Consider the following 14,421-nt stretch of genomic DNA (forward strand, 5'->3'; position numbering starts at 1 on the left):
TTAAGTAATAAGTTGGGTCTGACGCAGGAAGCAATTTCAGAAGCCAGAAACACATGACTCGAAAGCGATCTGTCGTAAACCACAATCCAGTTCAACGGAGATCAGGTGTGGTCATTATAATTTAATAACAACGTCATGATACTTTATGTAACGCGGCCCAGACTGTGTTATATAAGAGTGTTCACCGTTGCAGTGCAACATGGGACAGGCCCCGGGTGGTGGTTTGAGCGGACGTTATTCTATATGGGACGGTGAATGCCAGAAAGGTCAAGGCAGGTTTGGCAGCGTGCACCAAGATATAAATACACCAAACCCGCCGGCAGGGCCTTGGCATGGATTAACTTTCCAGGTATCCTAAACGCTCAGTCACCGCGATATTCCACTGGCTCATAATACTACGCTTAGACACACAGCTGTCTTTTCTTTGACTCATGGAACATTAGCATGGTCACTGGCATGGTGATGCAAATTACAGCGCGATGAAGAGCGTTGGATAACACCTGAAGAATGTAGCCAGATGAGTCTGCGCTGTCGCATAAATGCAGAGAGGACTTCAGCGGAAAGTGTAGTAATAAGTAAAGGTACAGTATATTTTGTTTCGGCCCACAAGTTATCATGAAATTCCTTCATCTTTAGCAAAATGCTAATGTTATATTCAAGTATAAGTGTAATGAAGTAAAATTAAGGCTATAAATTAGAGATGTAACAGTACACAGGTTTTTGTTTTTTTTTCAAAAAAAGTATAAAAAAACAAATAAAATAAATTTGAATTATGTTGTGACCTTCAACCCAATGTTGCAAGATGATTCTTCATTGATTTTGGAAAGAGATTCCAGTAATGGGAGGAACATGAAGGAACTGCTGCCTCCTCGCTCACTATCATACGTTTTGTTGAGTGGCTCAGCGCTGCTGTTAAGCACAGTTCTGCTTGAGTGAACTCTTAGTCTGCAGAGAAGACGGGGGGGTTAAGGTTTTGTCCCATGATAATCGATAGAAAACAGAGCCTCAAAAAAAGGCTGTGCACACCTGTCCTGACTTACTCTGCCGGAACTTCCCAGCACTGTTAACCTGCCTGCCTTTTGTCCTTGAACCTGTGTTCTGCTCCCTCCTGACTTTTGATTCTTCCTTCGACCCCTGGCTTGACCCTGACCCCACTCCTGCTCCATCCGTGTCACTGCCTTTGGCTTGATCTCCGGGCTCAAGCGCCTGCTCCTTCACCTTGACCTTTGTTCTCTGCCTCAAAAGAAGCGATGCAATGTGGGTAGAATGTGACGTGGAGATGCTCTCTTATTGGTTTCTCTCCTCCCTTAAAATGTCCCATTTAAAAGCAAGGTATACGGTGAGTGAGTGTGCCAATGTGGCAACAAAAGTGAAAATATGAGTAAGTTTACTTTGAAAATGAAGTCAATTTGCAGGGCTTTTACTAAAAAAATTTAAAAAAATGAATTGGAGAACGAAGATGAAGAAAGAAAAGCAGATCAAAAGTGTTGAGCTGAGATCCACCGCACCATTATACACGCTAAAATATGCAGCCACTGTTTAACAGAGGGATTTATCTCTCCTCAAATATACTACTTTGGTTATCAAATAAATGAAAAGAAATTTGTCTTTCCAAATAATGAGCCAGGAGAGTAAACGACATCCGCAGCTTTCCGTTTTTTAACCGTTTAGAAATATTGTTTTTCAGACCTCACTCAAGCCTCACTCAAGTAGGAACTAACCCAAGTGCCGCGCGTGAGCTCACCAGTGGAACCACATCCTTTCATGATGATCAGTGCATTGCAGCGCTGCATGGTTTCACATTTTGGGGCTCGACGTCCAACCGGCAGCTCTCAAGAGCATTCGGGAAGCCCTGTGGTGGACAGTTTTGCCCGTCATGTTTCTGATATATTGGGAAGTTGAGGGCAACCACTGGGGAGGCCTTGGAAATTATAAGTGTGTGTGTGTGTGTGTGTGTGTGTGTATGTGTGTGTTCTTGCATAGCTATACTTGTGGGGACAAATTCTTGGCAACATACTTGTTGGTAGGGAGCCGTATGCATCTATGGCAGAGGTGCAGAAGGTCCCAAGTTATATGTTGCAACCATCAAACGCAAAGAAAGGAGGGTAAGAGAAAATTGAAAATAAAATATGTGTGATTATGAAATGACACTTTGCGGAGAAAATGTTGGTTTGTTGAGTTTTATTTAATTAAAACCACATTCCATTTAAAGATTCTCGATGTGTCATGTGACATTTCAAAATCTACTTTCAATTCCGATGTATTTTAAGGGACAAGAAATACTCCTAAAATAGCCAACAGAAAACAATTAATAAAAATAATCAAACAAGAAAGTCGTGCTTCAGTTGCATCATAATGCACAAAAAACAACGCACAAGACAAAAATGTCACAGAGGAAAACAATGTCCGTTTTATTTATTTACTCTGACTCCAGGAGGGCCACATAAATACAATCAAAGGGCCACGTTTGGCCCAGGGGCCGCACTTTGCCCAGGTCTGATCGATGGGGACCTTTTTCAAGGTTAAGTCTCATATTGCATTCATTATAATTGAATTTAAGTTTGGGTCAGAGTCCTGGTTAAGTTTATCCATTAGTTTTAGATGGATAGGTTCAGGGTGGGAGCTATTATGTCAATGAAAACATAAAAACATGACATGTGTACTTGTTTATCCTGCCTTGTGCGGACCAATTCATGGAAAAACACCATCTTTCCTGGGGATTTGACCGGACCCCACGAAGTTAAACCTGAATTTTAGGATGAAGACTTCAAAACAACCAGGTTCTTCAGTTAGGTTTAAGTTTGAGTCCTGGTTAAGTTTGCTTAGGATGGACTAAGTTAAGGGGGAGAAGCTGGGGAAAGCATTATGGAAATGTCCCCAGAAGGGCAGTAATACAAGGCATGGGATGCCATCCAGAAACAGGTGTGGTGGGTTGTCCTTGCCGATAAGACACCACCAGGTGGACCCAGCATCAGAGCCCTCATGGGACAGTTCAGTCTCAGCAGCCTGATGTGGTTGAGAACTGGCAAGTCCTGTCCCCCTGTGACCTGCTGTACTGTATGTAACTAAAAATCCAGAGCTTATGAAAGACGTTCTGTTGAGATGTTGGTTCAGTCTTAATGTCATAACTGCAGGCTAAATTGGGTTCTCAACGATTATGCAGGCTGGTTGCCAGTTTGCAAATGCTACGTTATTTCTTAACCTGTTGTCTTTTCTTTGAGAGCATGGGAACCAGAGGTAGTCAGGAGGATGGGAAACCAGTCGTGCCACTGCCTGGCGGTGGTGTAGCTAGGAACACGCTGAGCCTTGTGAAATTCCAAAATGAGTATGAGAGAGCAAGAAAAGAAAGGACGCTAATTCCATATAAAAATGGTATTGATGTGATGAGGTAAAGAAGTAGATCATCCATCCATCAATCCCCAAATAGCTACTTCCTGTTCTCACTGTGCCTCAGAACCATGAGAGGGAGTCAACGCGTCACCACCAGCACCGTGTCGTTGCGTTCGTCTCTGTGGACTCTTACTTCCTTAGCAACAGTAGCAAAGCTGCAGTGAAGCTCAGTTGGAAGTTTCAACACCAGACACCTGCAGCTCCACATCTGCTAGGCCTTAGTGACTGAACATGCAGAGTTGGGGTCTTCACTCCGTCGGTTGAGATGTGTGGGGACATGGTTTAAATATTAATGACGAAGAAAAACCAGACTCATCATATTAAAAAAATGGTGGAAATTGTTGAAACTGTATAAATGTATCTTCTTTCCACCGACAAACCTGTCCTTTGATTCAGATGGTCTCACTACAGAGGGTCCAAAACATTGTCACCATTTGTTTAAACAGCACTTTCCATCAGCAAATCGTAGCTAGACTTCCCCTGCCTTATAAAATATTCCAGGACACGACAACGACTGCCGAGGATGGAGTTTACCATCTGTTAGCTCAAAAGTGAAAGACATATATTCATTTAATAGCTATATATTTGAAGCTTTTGAAAACTGTTTCTTTAAATATGACGCAGTTTCACCTCAGCCCCTGGAAGTTGCCTCCCAAACCAGGAGACTGGAGCAGCCTCCAGAGAACCTTGCAACAGTGAAACAGGAAACAACATAAATAGTAAAAGTGCTTGCAGCACAAACAGCGTTGGCGCCAAACACGTTTCCGGGGGCGTGTAGGCTACAGCGTGACACACTTGGTAAGATGTTACATCCTTTTTGTGCATCTCTCTGTGTGTGTGTCGATTGAGGTCATGACGAACCACAACTTAAGTCATAAATGGCCGATCACAAACTCAGTGGATTGACGCTTCAATTCCACACTTGATCCCGAAATGATTTCATCCGCAAACTCCCTCCAAAAACGCGATCTCACACAAAAGGCGAACGTGACAAAGCGGTGAGAAACTCCGTTGAAAAACACGTTGACGCAGCCGGTCTTGCGTTGGCGCCCTCTGGTGGTGACAGAAATCGCGACGCCCGAGACGAACGAAAATGTATCGTCATTGTCAGTCACATTGGCTTCTGTGTCTCACAAACATCGCGTCGAACATTTTTTATAGACATATGAGATTAACCAAAGTGAGTCAGAAGAAAGTTAAATATTATATATAGAAGGCTGTATAAATTGTATAATAACAATCGTATACCAGCCTGTTATTGATTATTTGCAACATATTGAGGCAAAACAAGACAAAAAAATGCTTATAGAAATAATATATTATATTATAGAAAATATATATTGAACAACCAGAATGTTCCGGTGCTGCAAATCCTCATTTTGCAATGAGATATGATATGTTTAAATGAAGACATCATTAGATGGTTTTAAAGTGTCCCGGTGCCTGGTCAAGAGGAGATGGAGAGACACTGGTCGCCATGGCGATACCAATCTGTTGTGCTCTGACGTGCACCAAACACTCGGTGGAAGGCCAGTGCGGTCAGAACAAGTGATAATGAAAGCAGTTTGGTCCAGATGGTTTTATTTAAAAGCTGGAGAAGGACATCAGAGCAGATATTGTGAGGCCTGGAGACAGATTCGCTCTGGTGACTGTCCTGTCTGATATTTAAAATACATACATGTTTCCATTTCACCGCAAATACATTGTCTCCTGTTGCACTTTTATTGGTGATTTATTAAGAAATTTAAATGTCTCTGGTTCTGAGGTGGTATTTCCTCTTTTTTATCTCTCACTTCACCTTTTTAATCGAATTTGTTCCCTTTTTTACCCAATTTTGTCTTTTTTAAAATATATTTATTTATGTCATGTTCTTTTTTTTTTAATAATAATATATACAGGGTTGTGCAAGCTTTGTCTTTTTTTTCTTTCCATAGTGCAAGTCTGTTTTTTCTTAAGTCAACTTGACTTGATTTAGTCTATTTACTTTAGAATAATGTCGCATTTATTTTGATTTTCTTCCTGGTGAGTAGCCTCATTCTATCTACAAACATTGCCATTCATTTTTTTAGGAGAAATATGTAACTCATTTAGCCTTAATAGAAAGTGAAATAATAACTGCATTTATCTTTTTTTTTTATATAGTATGGATGTAATAATAATAACAACTATTCATCTCATTGCAAACTCCTTTTTAGCCTCTCCATATGATTATAAAAGCGCATTCAAGCGCACGCATTCAACCGCAGCGATGACGTCACAGGCCCTCACATGGTTTTGTGATAAATTTACACATGACAAATGTGCGTACGCGGCCTAAACAACTGCTCCCTTTAAACTCAAGTGATTTTCACACTATTACACAAACACAAGTCGCCTCACAAAGTGACGTCAGATTAAAAAGCTGAGTCATGGCGACCAGATTAGCTTAACTACAATGTTCCTCTTACATGTTTGTGTGTGTGTGTTTGGTTAGATAAAGTCTAATTCGCCATCCGCTGGTCTTGATTTGAGCAGTTACGTGTTAATGGAGCAGGATTGGATCTGCGAATGCACTGACAGGACCCAGAGCGCTGAAGTCCTCCAACTCAACATGATTCAATTTACTCATGTTCTTTTGCGAAACGGTGGCCTGATGGGAAACGATTTATCGCCTCCACTTCCTCGCTCTTTGACTGGGAGCAGCGGGGGGGAATATAAAGACCAGACACCTATGAGTCAGCGGGAATCTTGTTTTCCCCGGAGAGCTCTCTCTCTCTCTCTCTCTCTCTCTCTCTCTTCAAAGCATCCTTTCATTCAGTTCGACAGGTCGCTCTGTACATACACACACATCCTCTGCATGTATATATAGCAGGGTGTGATGAGATCAGCGGCTTGGCCAGTGTTGTAAGTCCTGGCTGCCGATTGGATTATCAGATCAGGTTATTCTGATCCACATGCTTCAGCCTCGCTATTGAGGTCAAATGTCGCAGATTAAAGCCTGTAGTTTCTTTAGGGCAGCCGTGAGTGTTTAACACCACCACTGCCAAAAATTGAAGGAGAAATCTGCGCTTCTTTCTAAATCGGATCTTGTTGGAAGCTTGTGAACTAATACACGCAAAATGTGTTGACTGTTATTGAAGTTCTGGCGTTTAACTCTACAACAACAAGATGAAGAACTGTCTTTTTTTCCTGGTTAAACACGGTCACATCCTCACAGAAGCTCAGAGATCAGGTGAGGTGAAGAAGAGGGTGCAGGCAGGGTGGATTAAGTGGACTGATGCGAGTGTGAGAGGGAAGCTTTAGAGGACTGCTGTGAAGAAGAAGAATGTTTGAACAGTTTCAAATACAAGTAAATAATGTCTTCTGCAAGTCACTGGCACCAATAATATGAATATAAGTGTGTACTTATTCTTCTCTTATTCTCTATTTTTGTAACTTTTCCCTATGGTCATGTGTTTTAGTTTGCTCCTGACCTCTTCGTAAAATTAAATTTATGTCTATTTATATCTATCTATTTAGATTAGATTAAATATCCGAATGATTCATTCAATTAAAAAAAATCTTTAACATTAATTTCGACTCGAAGTTCTGACCCCAAACATGCTGGTGCAGTTAGTGACATGTTCTTTTCTGAGTCCTACATGACGAAACTTCAAGAAGCGAAAGCCTGTTTTAAATGTAGATTCTCCTGACCTCTTCCGGTCGATTGCAATACTGCAACAAAGTTGCCATCGAATTTTGAGTATAATATGAAGCATCAGAAGTTGATATGCATATATGTGGATAATATTTAATTATGCTGCGCTAATGTAAATGAATGCCTGAAATTAAATGAATTTTTAGTAATTTTAGTTTAGTTTTTAGGGAAATTAAATCACTAGACCTGACGTTTTAAACCTTCAAATATATATTTTTCTCTCAATTCAAACATATTTTATCTGACTCATGACCTTTTAAATGCATTTAAAATAGTTTTTAATAATTAATTCAACATTTTTTGGTCGTTTCCAATGCGTGCCTGAGGAGGGCGCTGTTTGCGTTTTAATTCCAGGCACAGCATGTTGGGACTGGAACGATGAAACGTCCATCACTGCCATGTTTGTGTTGCGTCCTTGTTTGTGTCTAAAAGAAGCAGGAGGGAGGCGGGACGATCGCAGCAACACACTTGAATGCACAGTTGTAGGCAGTCAAGTCCGGACCTGCAGTCTCAGGTATGTCAGCTGCCTCTCCCAGGTCTCTGCAGTTTTAACCACCCCAGGCTACACATTTCTGAGGGAAACAGCCCAGAACTTTCTTTTGTGCAGAAATCTACATGAGAACTGAGAACATATTGAACAAGAAAATTCCAATCACTGTGGCCATTTTTGAAGCTACTGTATATATACAGTGGTACCTCGGTTCTCGACCACAATCCGTTCCAGACGGCCGTTCGAGAAGCGTTTTGTTCGAAATCTCAATCGATTTTTCCCATTACAATGAATGGAAAAAGAAATAATGCGTTCCCAGCCTTAAAATAGTCTTTTGTAGGAGTGAATGTAGAGTGTCTGCTGCAGGTGGCTGTTCCTCTATGTGTGTGGCCGCTGCATGTGGGAGGGGTTGCCGAGTGAGTGACGTCTCTCCAGAAGTGAAGAGGTGCCTGGTGCGTGTCCAGCTCTGAATGTGCGCTTCTGTGCAGTTTGGCTGTGACAAAGTCATAAACCAAGTCACGCTCTGTCCCAGACTCGCCTCATCCCTGTCCCAGCTCCAGCCCACAACAGGACATCAAACCCTGGAGTGGAGCCTCGGAGGTGTGGAGAGCGAGCACCTCCCCTGTGACACTCTACCACGGTCCAGTGCGGAGACAGGAAAGGTTTTACACCTCAATATGAAGAAAAAACAGTCAGTAAATGGAGCTAACGGGACACGTCTGCATACAGAGGCTGCGTTATACACAATAACAAAGCGCATCGTGGGTCAGCTGATCGGTCTGCGCACGTTGTGTTTTTTCCTGCTTTTTTCGAGGGCGTTCGAGTTCTGGATTTTATGTTCGAAATCCGAAGCAAAAAAAACTGAAATTTTTGTTCAAAGTAAGGGACGTTCGAAAAGGTACCACTGTGTGTGTATATATATATATATATATATATATATATATATATGCTCAATATTTCATCATCATTGTGGAGCACATGAAGCCATCTCAATAAACCGTGCGAGCACTATGGACCCTACTACCTTTTTATTTTACAATTATTACAATGTTTAATTGATTCACCAGTTACCATCACAAAAAAAATCATAAAAAACAAACAAAAAAGCTCAGCGAGAGAGAGAAACACAACATCAACAGTATATATTTATACGTAGTCCTTGGCCGGCTGGCTGGCAGGGTGGGACTTGGGGTAGCGTGGACCTCTTCCCGAGTCCTGTCCAGAGCAGTTGCAGCAGAGGAAGCCTCCTCCGATCATGATGAGGACGGCTGAGCCCCACCCCACGTAGAGGGCGCTTCCAAACTCATACCTGTCGATGTAAAAGGGCAGAACAGTTCCCTGTGTTCTCGACTGCTGCACATCATTCTCACTCACTTGGCGTTTGTTGGGGTAAACGGGTTGTAGAAATCCTGCGCTATTCTGTGACCGTACCATGAGGTTCCGACCAGAGCCAGCAGACCTGGAGACCAAAGCATCAGAACAGGGTTAACAACCACAACAACCCCCTCTGGTCCATTCCTCTCTGGTGACATCATCCGCTGCATCGTGGTTAAGAACTATAATTTGCGGTTGCCTCATAGCATGTCACCTTTACAAGTGATAAATACTGTGATTTCACAAAAAAAACCTATATATATATATATATATTTTTTTTTTTTTTTATTTGAGTAATATTTCATTTTTACTTGTATTAATACAATACTTTCGATTCCTTTATTCACTTTTATTAAATAATCCTGTTGTTTTTAACTGTATATGACATTAACACATAAATGTAAATCCATTGTACCCATTATTACTATGTACTACTCTGTAGAAAAATGTTTCTTTCCACTTTTCATGTCATGTATTCATTTGAGCTCATGATAAATTCCTATTGTAATGTGAAAAGGAAACACATATATGCTCTTGTTTGAACTCTCTCACTAGGGATGTATGGATGGCCCTATAGAGGGGACTCTGTTGCAGGTATGAAGTGAAGCTGCTCTGACCAGCTATGATGAAGATCACCCCTCCAGTCAGCGCCACTTTGTCCTTCTGCTGCAGCTGGTCAGCCAAACAGGTGGTGCACCTCATGCCGACACACGCCACCAAGATGGAAATGAGACAGAGCAGAATGGCTGCCAGCATCAGGCCTCGGGTTCCCAGCACGATTGCTGCAGAAAGATGAGTTAAAAAAGTCAATAACTGATCATAATAAACTCAACATCGACATTTTGCCGTATTCAACTTTCATTGATGCTCAGGGATTCGAACCTCCATTTGCCATTTGATGTACATTTGTCTACGAAAGCTGACTTTCGTTGTCTTTGTTGTGGCAACTGCTGGTATTCAGTGACATGCTTGTACACGTCTGTGGCCTGAGCGGAGGCAACCTGAGGAACTTTCTGGGTTTTGTGTTAAAAAAAAAACTTTCTTCTAAAACATGATCCAAACTATAGTAAATAGTAACTTTTTATGTTGTCATTTTAGTATAAAGTTCCTCTGTTAGAACCACAACACACGTGTAAGAGTCGTACCTGGCAGCTGAAGCAGAGAATCATAGACTTTACACTGGATCTGACCAGTGCTCTGCGACGCACACGACTTCCACAGTCCTTCATAGAGAGCCTGAGCGGTGATGATGTTGTCTCCAGCGTAGGATGAAGCTTTCCACTCCACCATGATTGTGGCGGCGATGGATCCGATGAAGCCCAGGAAGGCCAGCGTGAAGCCCAGCAGTTGTATTCCACCGTTGGCCATTGTTAGACGTCACAATGTCAAGATGAAGAACTGACTAAAAAAAAGTGTCTGGGGAAAAATGAAGAGGTATTTTCTGGCTATAATTTAAGAAAAGTCATTCAAAGAATGCTTTTCCCAGAAGTTGCGTCTGCCAGCGCATCTGCAGGGAGTCACCTGGAGGAGAGGGAGGATCCAGAGGCGGCTTCACAACGGTTCACAGTAACTGCGAGTAGCGCCACCTAGTGGCAAACTGAATGAGCTACACATTTAGTATTTTAATTTACTTATTTATTTATTTTATTGCCAAAAATTAAACATACAGTCATAAACACGCCCGTTGCCACGTCAAACCCCTGTACAGGTATATGTGGATGGATGATATACGTTTCAGAAACATAAATGAAAATGACGATTAAAAAAAATTACGAAACAAAAATAAAAATAAAATGGAATGCAAAATACATTATACATATTAACGCTAGGAGGTAAATGATTTAGATAAAGAGCAAGCTGTTATTATTTTTTTGTGCTTTTTGTTTGGTGGAATGTTTGATGGAATTGAAATATAGTTGCGTTTCAATGTAGAAACCAATTGAGGAAGGTGATCTGTGAGCATATTTCGATTTTTGGATGTGGAACATGGCAGAGATTATAGTGAAATTAATGATACAATAAGGCGGAGGTCAATTAGCAGGAGGCTCCTCATATAAACTAAAAACAACATTCTTCCAAAATAGTGAAAAAAATAGTTATTACATTGTTATTAATGAAGTCAATGATCTCCGGCCAGAAAATCTTCACAACCAGCCAAAGCCAGAAGAGATGTAAAGTTGAGTGGATGAGTTACAAAAATTGCAAGTGGTGACGTGACATGCTTTCATTGATGCTTCTTTGATTCACACTTTCATTGCCCAGAAACGCCATCAAGAACGTGAATTTATTAATGTAGCATTACTAGCACTGTGACTTGGATAAGTAACTCAACTTGGATGAGTGGCATTACTGAAAATGGTACCTGGAATAAATGTCTGTAGCTGCTCTGACAGGCTCAAAATGAAGACGGAACTGAGCATCTTAAATTCAAGTCAGTGTTCTGGGGGGTTTCTATTGACAGAAATGGCAGGGATTGACCACTGGCCAAAGGTTTTTTCTCTCTCTTTCTCAATTTGGACTTGTTGTTTGCGTTTCAGTCGGCCGGTTCACAGATAACTGTTTTCCTGCATGAGACACAGGTATGTCGAGGAGCATTATGACTCACACAGCTTCTGCTTTTCACTCATGAATATTTTTTTTTTTGCAGAGAAAATGAGGAAGCTTTTGAGTTTCATTTTCCTCTTGGCCCTTTTTGGCCACAGAAGCTGCAGCAACATGGAGCCAGGAGGAAGCGTTTGCCCGCCCCGATGCCAGTGTTTCACGCCACTCCAGGTTCTGTGTGCTGACGACAGAATGACATCTCTGCCTCAGAACATCTCCAGACTGACGAAGGAGGTGATCATCATGACATCCGGCATGGAGTATCTGTTCCCCAACTCCTTGCGTGGGAACCCTGCGCTGGAGAAACTCATCCTCTTCAACAATGTGCTGCGGAGCATCCACGCCGATGCGTTCCAGCAGCTGACGGCGCTGCAGGAGCTGGAGATCAGCGGGAACCCCTCGCTGGACCATCTGTTCCTGGGGACATTTGCTCAGCAGAGCAACCTGACTCGACTGGTGCTGAACTACAACAGGCTGAAGACAGTTCTGCCCGGCATGTTTGACAACCTGAAGCGTCTGGAGACTCTGCAGATGAAGGGGAACGTCTTGACCTTCATACCGTCGCTTCTTTTCCTCAATCTGCATCATCTCCGCGTGCTGGATTTGTCGCTGAACAAAATTGAGGAGGTGACCAGGGAGACCTTTTCTGGTCTGGCCAGGCTTGAGATACTGAAGTTGAACAACAACAAGATCAGCAACATTTCTTCAGACGTCTTCACCGACGTGAGCCGGCTGAAAGAGCTTCATCTGGAGGGGAACTTCATCTCCCAGCTCAGCGACGACTTGTTCTCCGAGTCAAGCCGCCTGACAGTGCTGAATCTCCGCGGCAACCGACTCCTCAGCTTTCCAGAAAACGCCTTCGGTCCTGCAGGGTCCACTTTAAAGGAGCTGAACTTGAAAGGCAACAGGTTGAGAGAGCTTTCCTCACTCAGCAGTTTCACGTCTTTATACCATGTGATTTTGTCGACCAATCAGCTCAAGTCTCTTCCGGAGGACGTGTTCAGAAACGTCACCGCGCTGGAGTTTCTGGATCTCTCTGAGAATCAGTTCTCCAGGCTGCCAGAGACCATTTTCAAAAACCTCTCCAACATCAAGGTTCTTGACCTGCACAAGAACCAGCTGGATGAGCTGGACGCTGGCCTGTTTCAGGATCAGGAGTTCATGGAGCGGCTCTATCTCTCCGACAACCAGCTGAGGAGCCTCCCCACCGGACTCATGGACTCCTTCAGCCTCCAACACATTGTGAGACTTCACGGGAACCCTTGGAACTGTGACTGTCACATGTCATACCTGCACAGCTGGGTGCTGAACAACAGCTACGATGTGGAGATGTTAGACAGGGTGACGTGCCAGAGCCCGGGCATCCTGAGGAGGAGAACCGTGGCCTCCATCCAGGCAGAGCAGCTGCAGTGCAGGACGCCTGAGGACAGCATGGACCGCTGCAGCCTGCACTCGTCTCCACACTCACTCACCATCAAGTGTAAAGTCGAGAAACAAACCAAAATGAGCGTGAAGGTTCTGTTTGAGGATGACCACGGAAACATTCAGGAGCATGTAGTGGGAAGTGAAGTTGCCACAAATGATGCTGTTAATGTGAGTGGAAAGGTGAACCAGTAGGTTTTTTATTTGTTTGCTGCTCTTTAGACAGAGAGGTTCACGTAATGCAGAATCAATAGTGTCAACAAAAGTGACTCCTGAGTGGGTGTTCGGAAGGTCTTGAAATTCATGTGCACATTACGCCATCTTCTACTGTGTATCCTGAAGCATGTTGTCAGCTTGTCAGTGAATAAACCAAAAAAAACTGACGTTTTTCTGTTATTGGTCAGTTTGTCTCAGTCAAACAGTAAAGTTTGGCTCTTGTTTTTTCGCGAGAAGCCGCCAGCTCTCGTCCCATGAGACCCCTCTGCTCACCCCGCTGCCTCTGAATGCTAAGAGGGACATAAAGGCAAGAGACGGGTGCAGGGAGGAGACATGCCTCCACAAAACAAGGCACACAGATGGCTACACCTTGAATTCAGCACTCTAACCCACAGTTAATAAGGGTCAGAGGTCGCGGGGTCGATTAGTTCCTCAGACCAGCTGAATGACATCACAATTGACATGACAAAGTGGGAGCTGGAGGAGAGTTTGACGGGATTGAGGGGGGAAATTGGTGGAGGCTTTTAGGAAAGATCTAAACACCATTTAAAATAGTCGGCCTGGTGGACTGATGATTCAAAATAGTTGATGTCTATTTTGCAAATCAATACATATGTGCTTCGATAAGTCGTCCAGGCAGCTCAGTTTCGTAGAGACTGGATTTCCAAAATTGTTGTTCTGTTTTTATGGTTGGGGAGCAGCATCTTGTTAGTAATGTAGCCACCGTTGGTGAGGTCATCGGTACAGAAACTTGTTTTATTGTAGAATATTTGGAACAAAAGTGATCTCTTGAATGCAGTATACATAAGTTTAGCAGGGGAATCACTGCATATGTGCCCTTCGTGTGCGTCAAACATGAAGAAAAAAAATATATTTGGGACTTGATGAATGATAGGCTTTGCTGTCCCAAGCGTCTCCTTCCTCATGGATGCTTTGGCTATGACATCACATTCTACTATGTGGAGGACCTGGAATTGGTGACTGAAAAATGCCCTGTACGCAAGCAAGTTTATTTCAGTTAATCTGTGATATGGGTAGATTTTTTTCTCTATTTAATTAATTTAAAAAAAAACACACATAAAAGTCCCAAAAAGTCACCCAAGTCACCAGTCAAAAAATAAAAATAAAAATAAAAATAAAAATAAAAATAAAAATAAAAATAAAAATAAAAATAAAAATAAAAATAAAAATGTTTGGACAGTTTTAGTGTTAGACATCTATTAAAAGCACCTGCAGGCCACATAAAATTATT

The 14,421-nt window shown here is 42.5% G+C and overlaps 2 protein-coding genes across 2 annotated transcripts; one reads left to right on the forward strand and one right to left on the reverse strand.

The window, feature by feature from the left end:
- Positions 1-8,577: 8,577 nt before the first annotated feature.
- cldn1 (claudin 1) lies at positions 8,578-10,421 on the reverse strand. Its single transcript, XM_053883535.1, has 4 exons — positions 10,076-10,421; positions 9,548-9,712; positions 8,931-9,015; positions 8,578-8,865 (listed from the first exon to the last, which is right to left on the reverse strand). The coding sequence occupies exons 1-4, from the start codon at positions 10,296-10,298 to the stop codon at positions 8,703-8,705; spliced, it is 636 nt and encodes a 211-aa protein (XP_053739510.1). The 5' UTR covers positions 10,299-10,421; the 3' UTR covers positions 8,578-8,702.
- A 1,108-nt stretch (positions 10,422-11,529) lies between these two features.
- Positions 11,530-13,301, forward strand: zgc:153913 (carboxypeptidase N subunit 2). Its single transcript, XM_053883889.1, has one exon. It carries the CDS (start codon positions 11,556-11,558, stop codon positions 13,146-13,148), a length of 1,593 nt encoding a protein of 530 aa, XP_053739864.1. The 5' UTR covers positions 11,530-11,555; the 3' UTR covers positions 13,149-13,301.
- The last annotated feature ends 1,120 nt before the right edge of the window (positions 13,302-14,421 follow it).

This window comes from Synchiropus splendidus, chromosome 13 (genome assembly GCF_027744825.2).
Source record: "Synchiropus splendidus isolate RoL2022-P1 chromosome 13, RoL_Sspl_1.0, whole genome shotgun sequence".
Lineage (NCBI taxonomy): Eukaryota > Metazoa > Chordata > Actinopteri > Syngnathiformes > Callionymidae > Synchiropus > Synchiropus splendidus.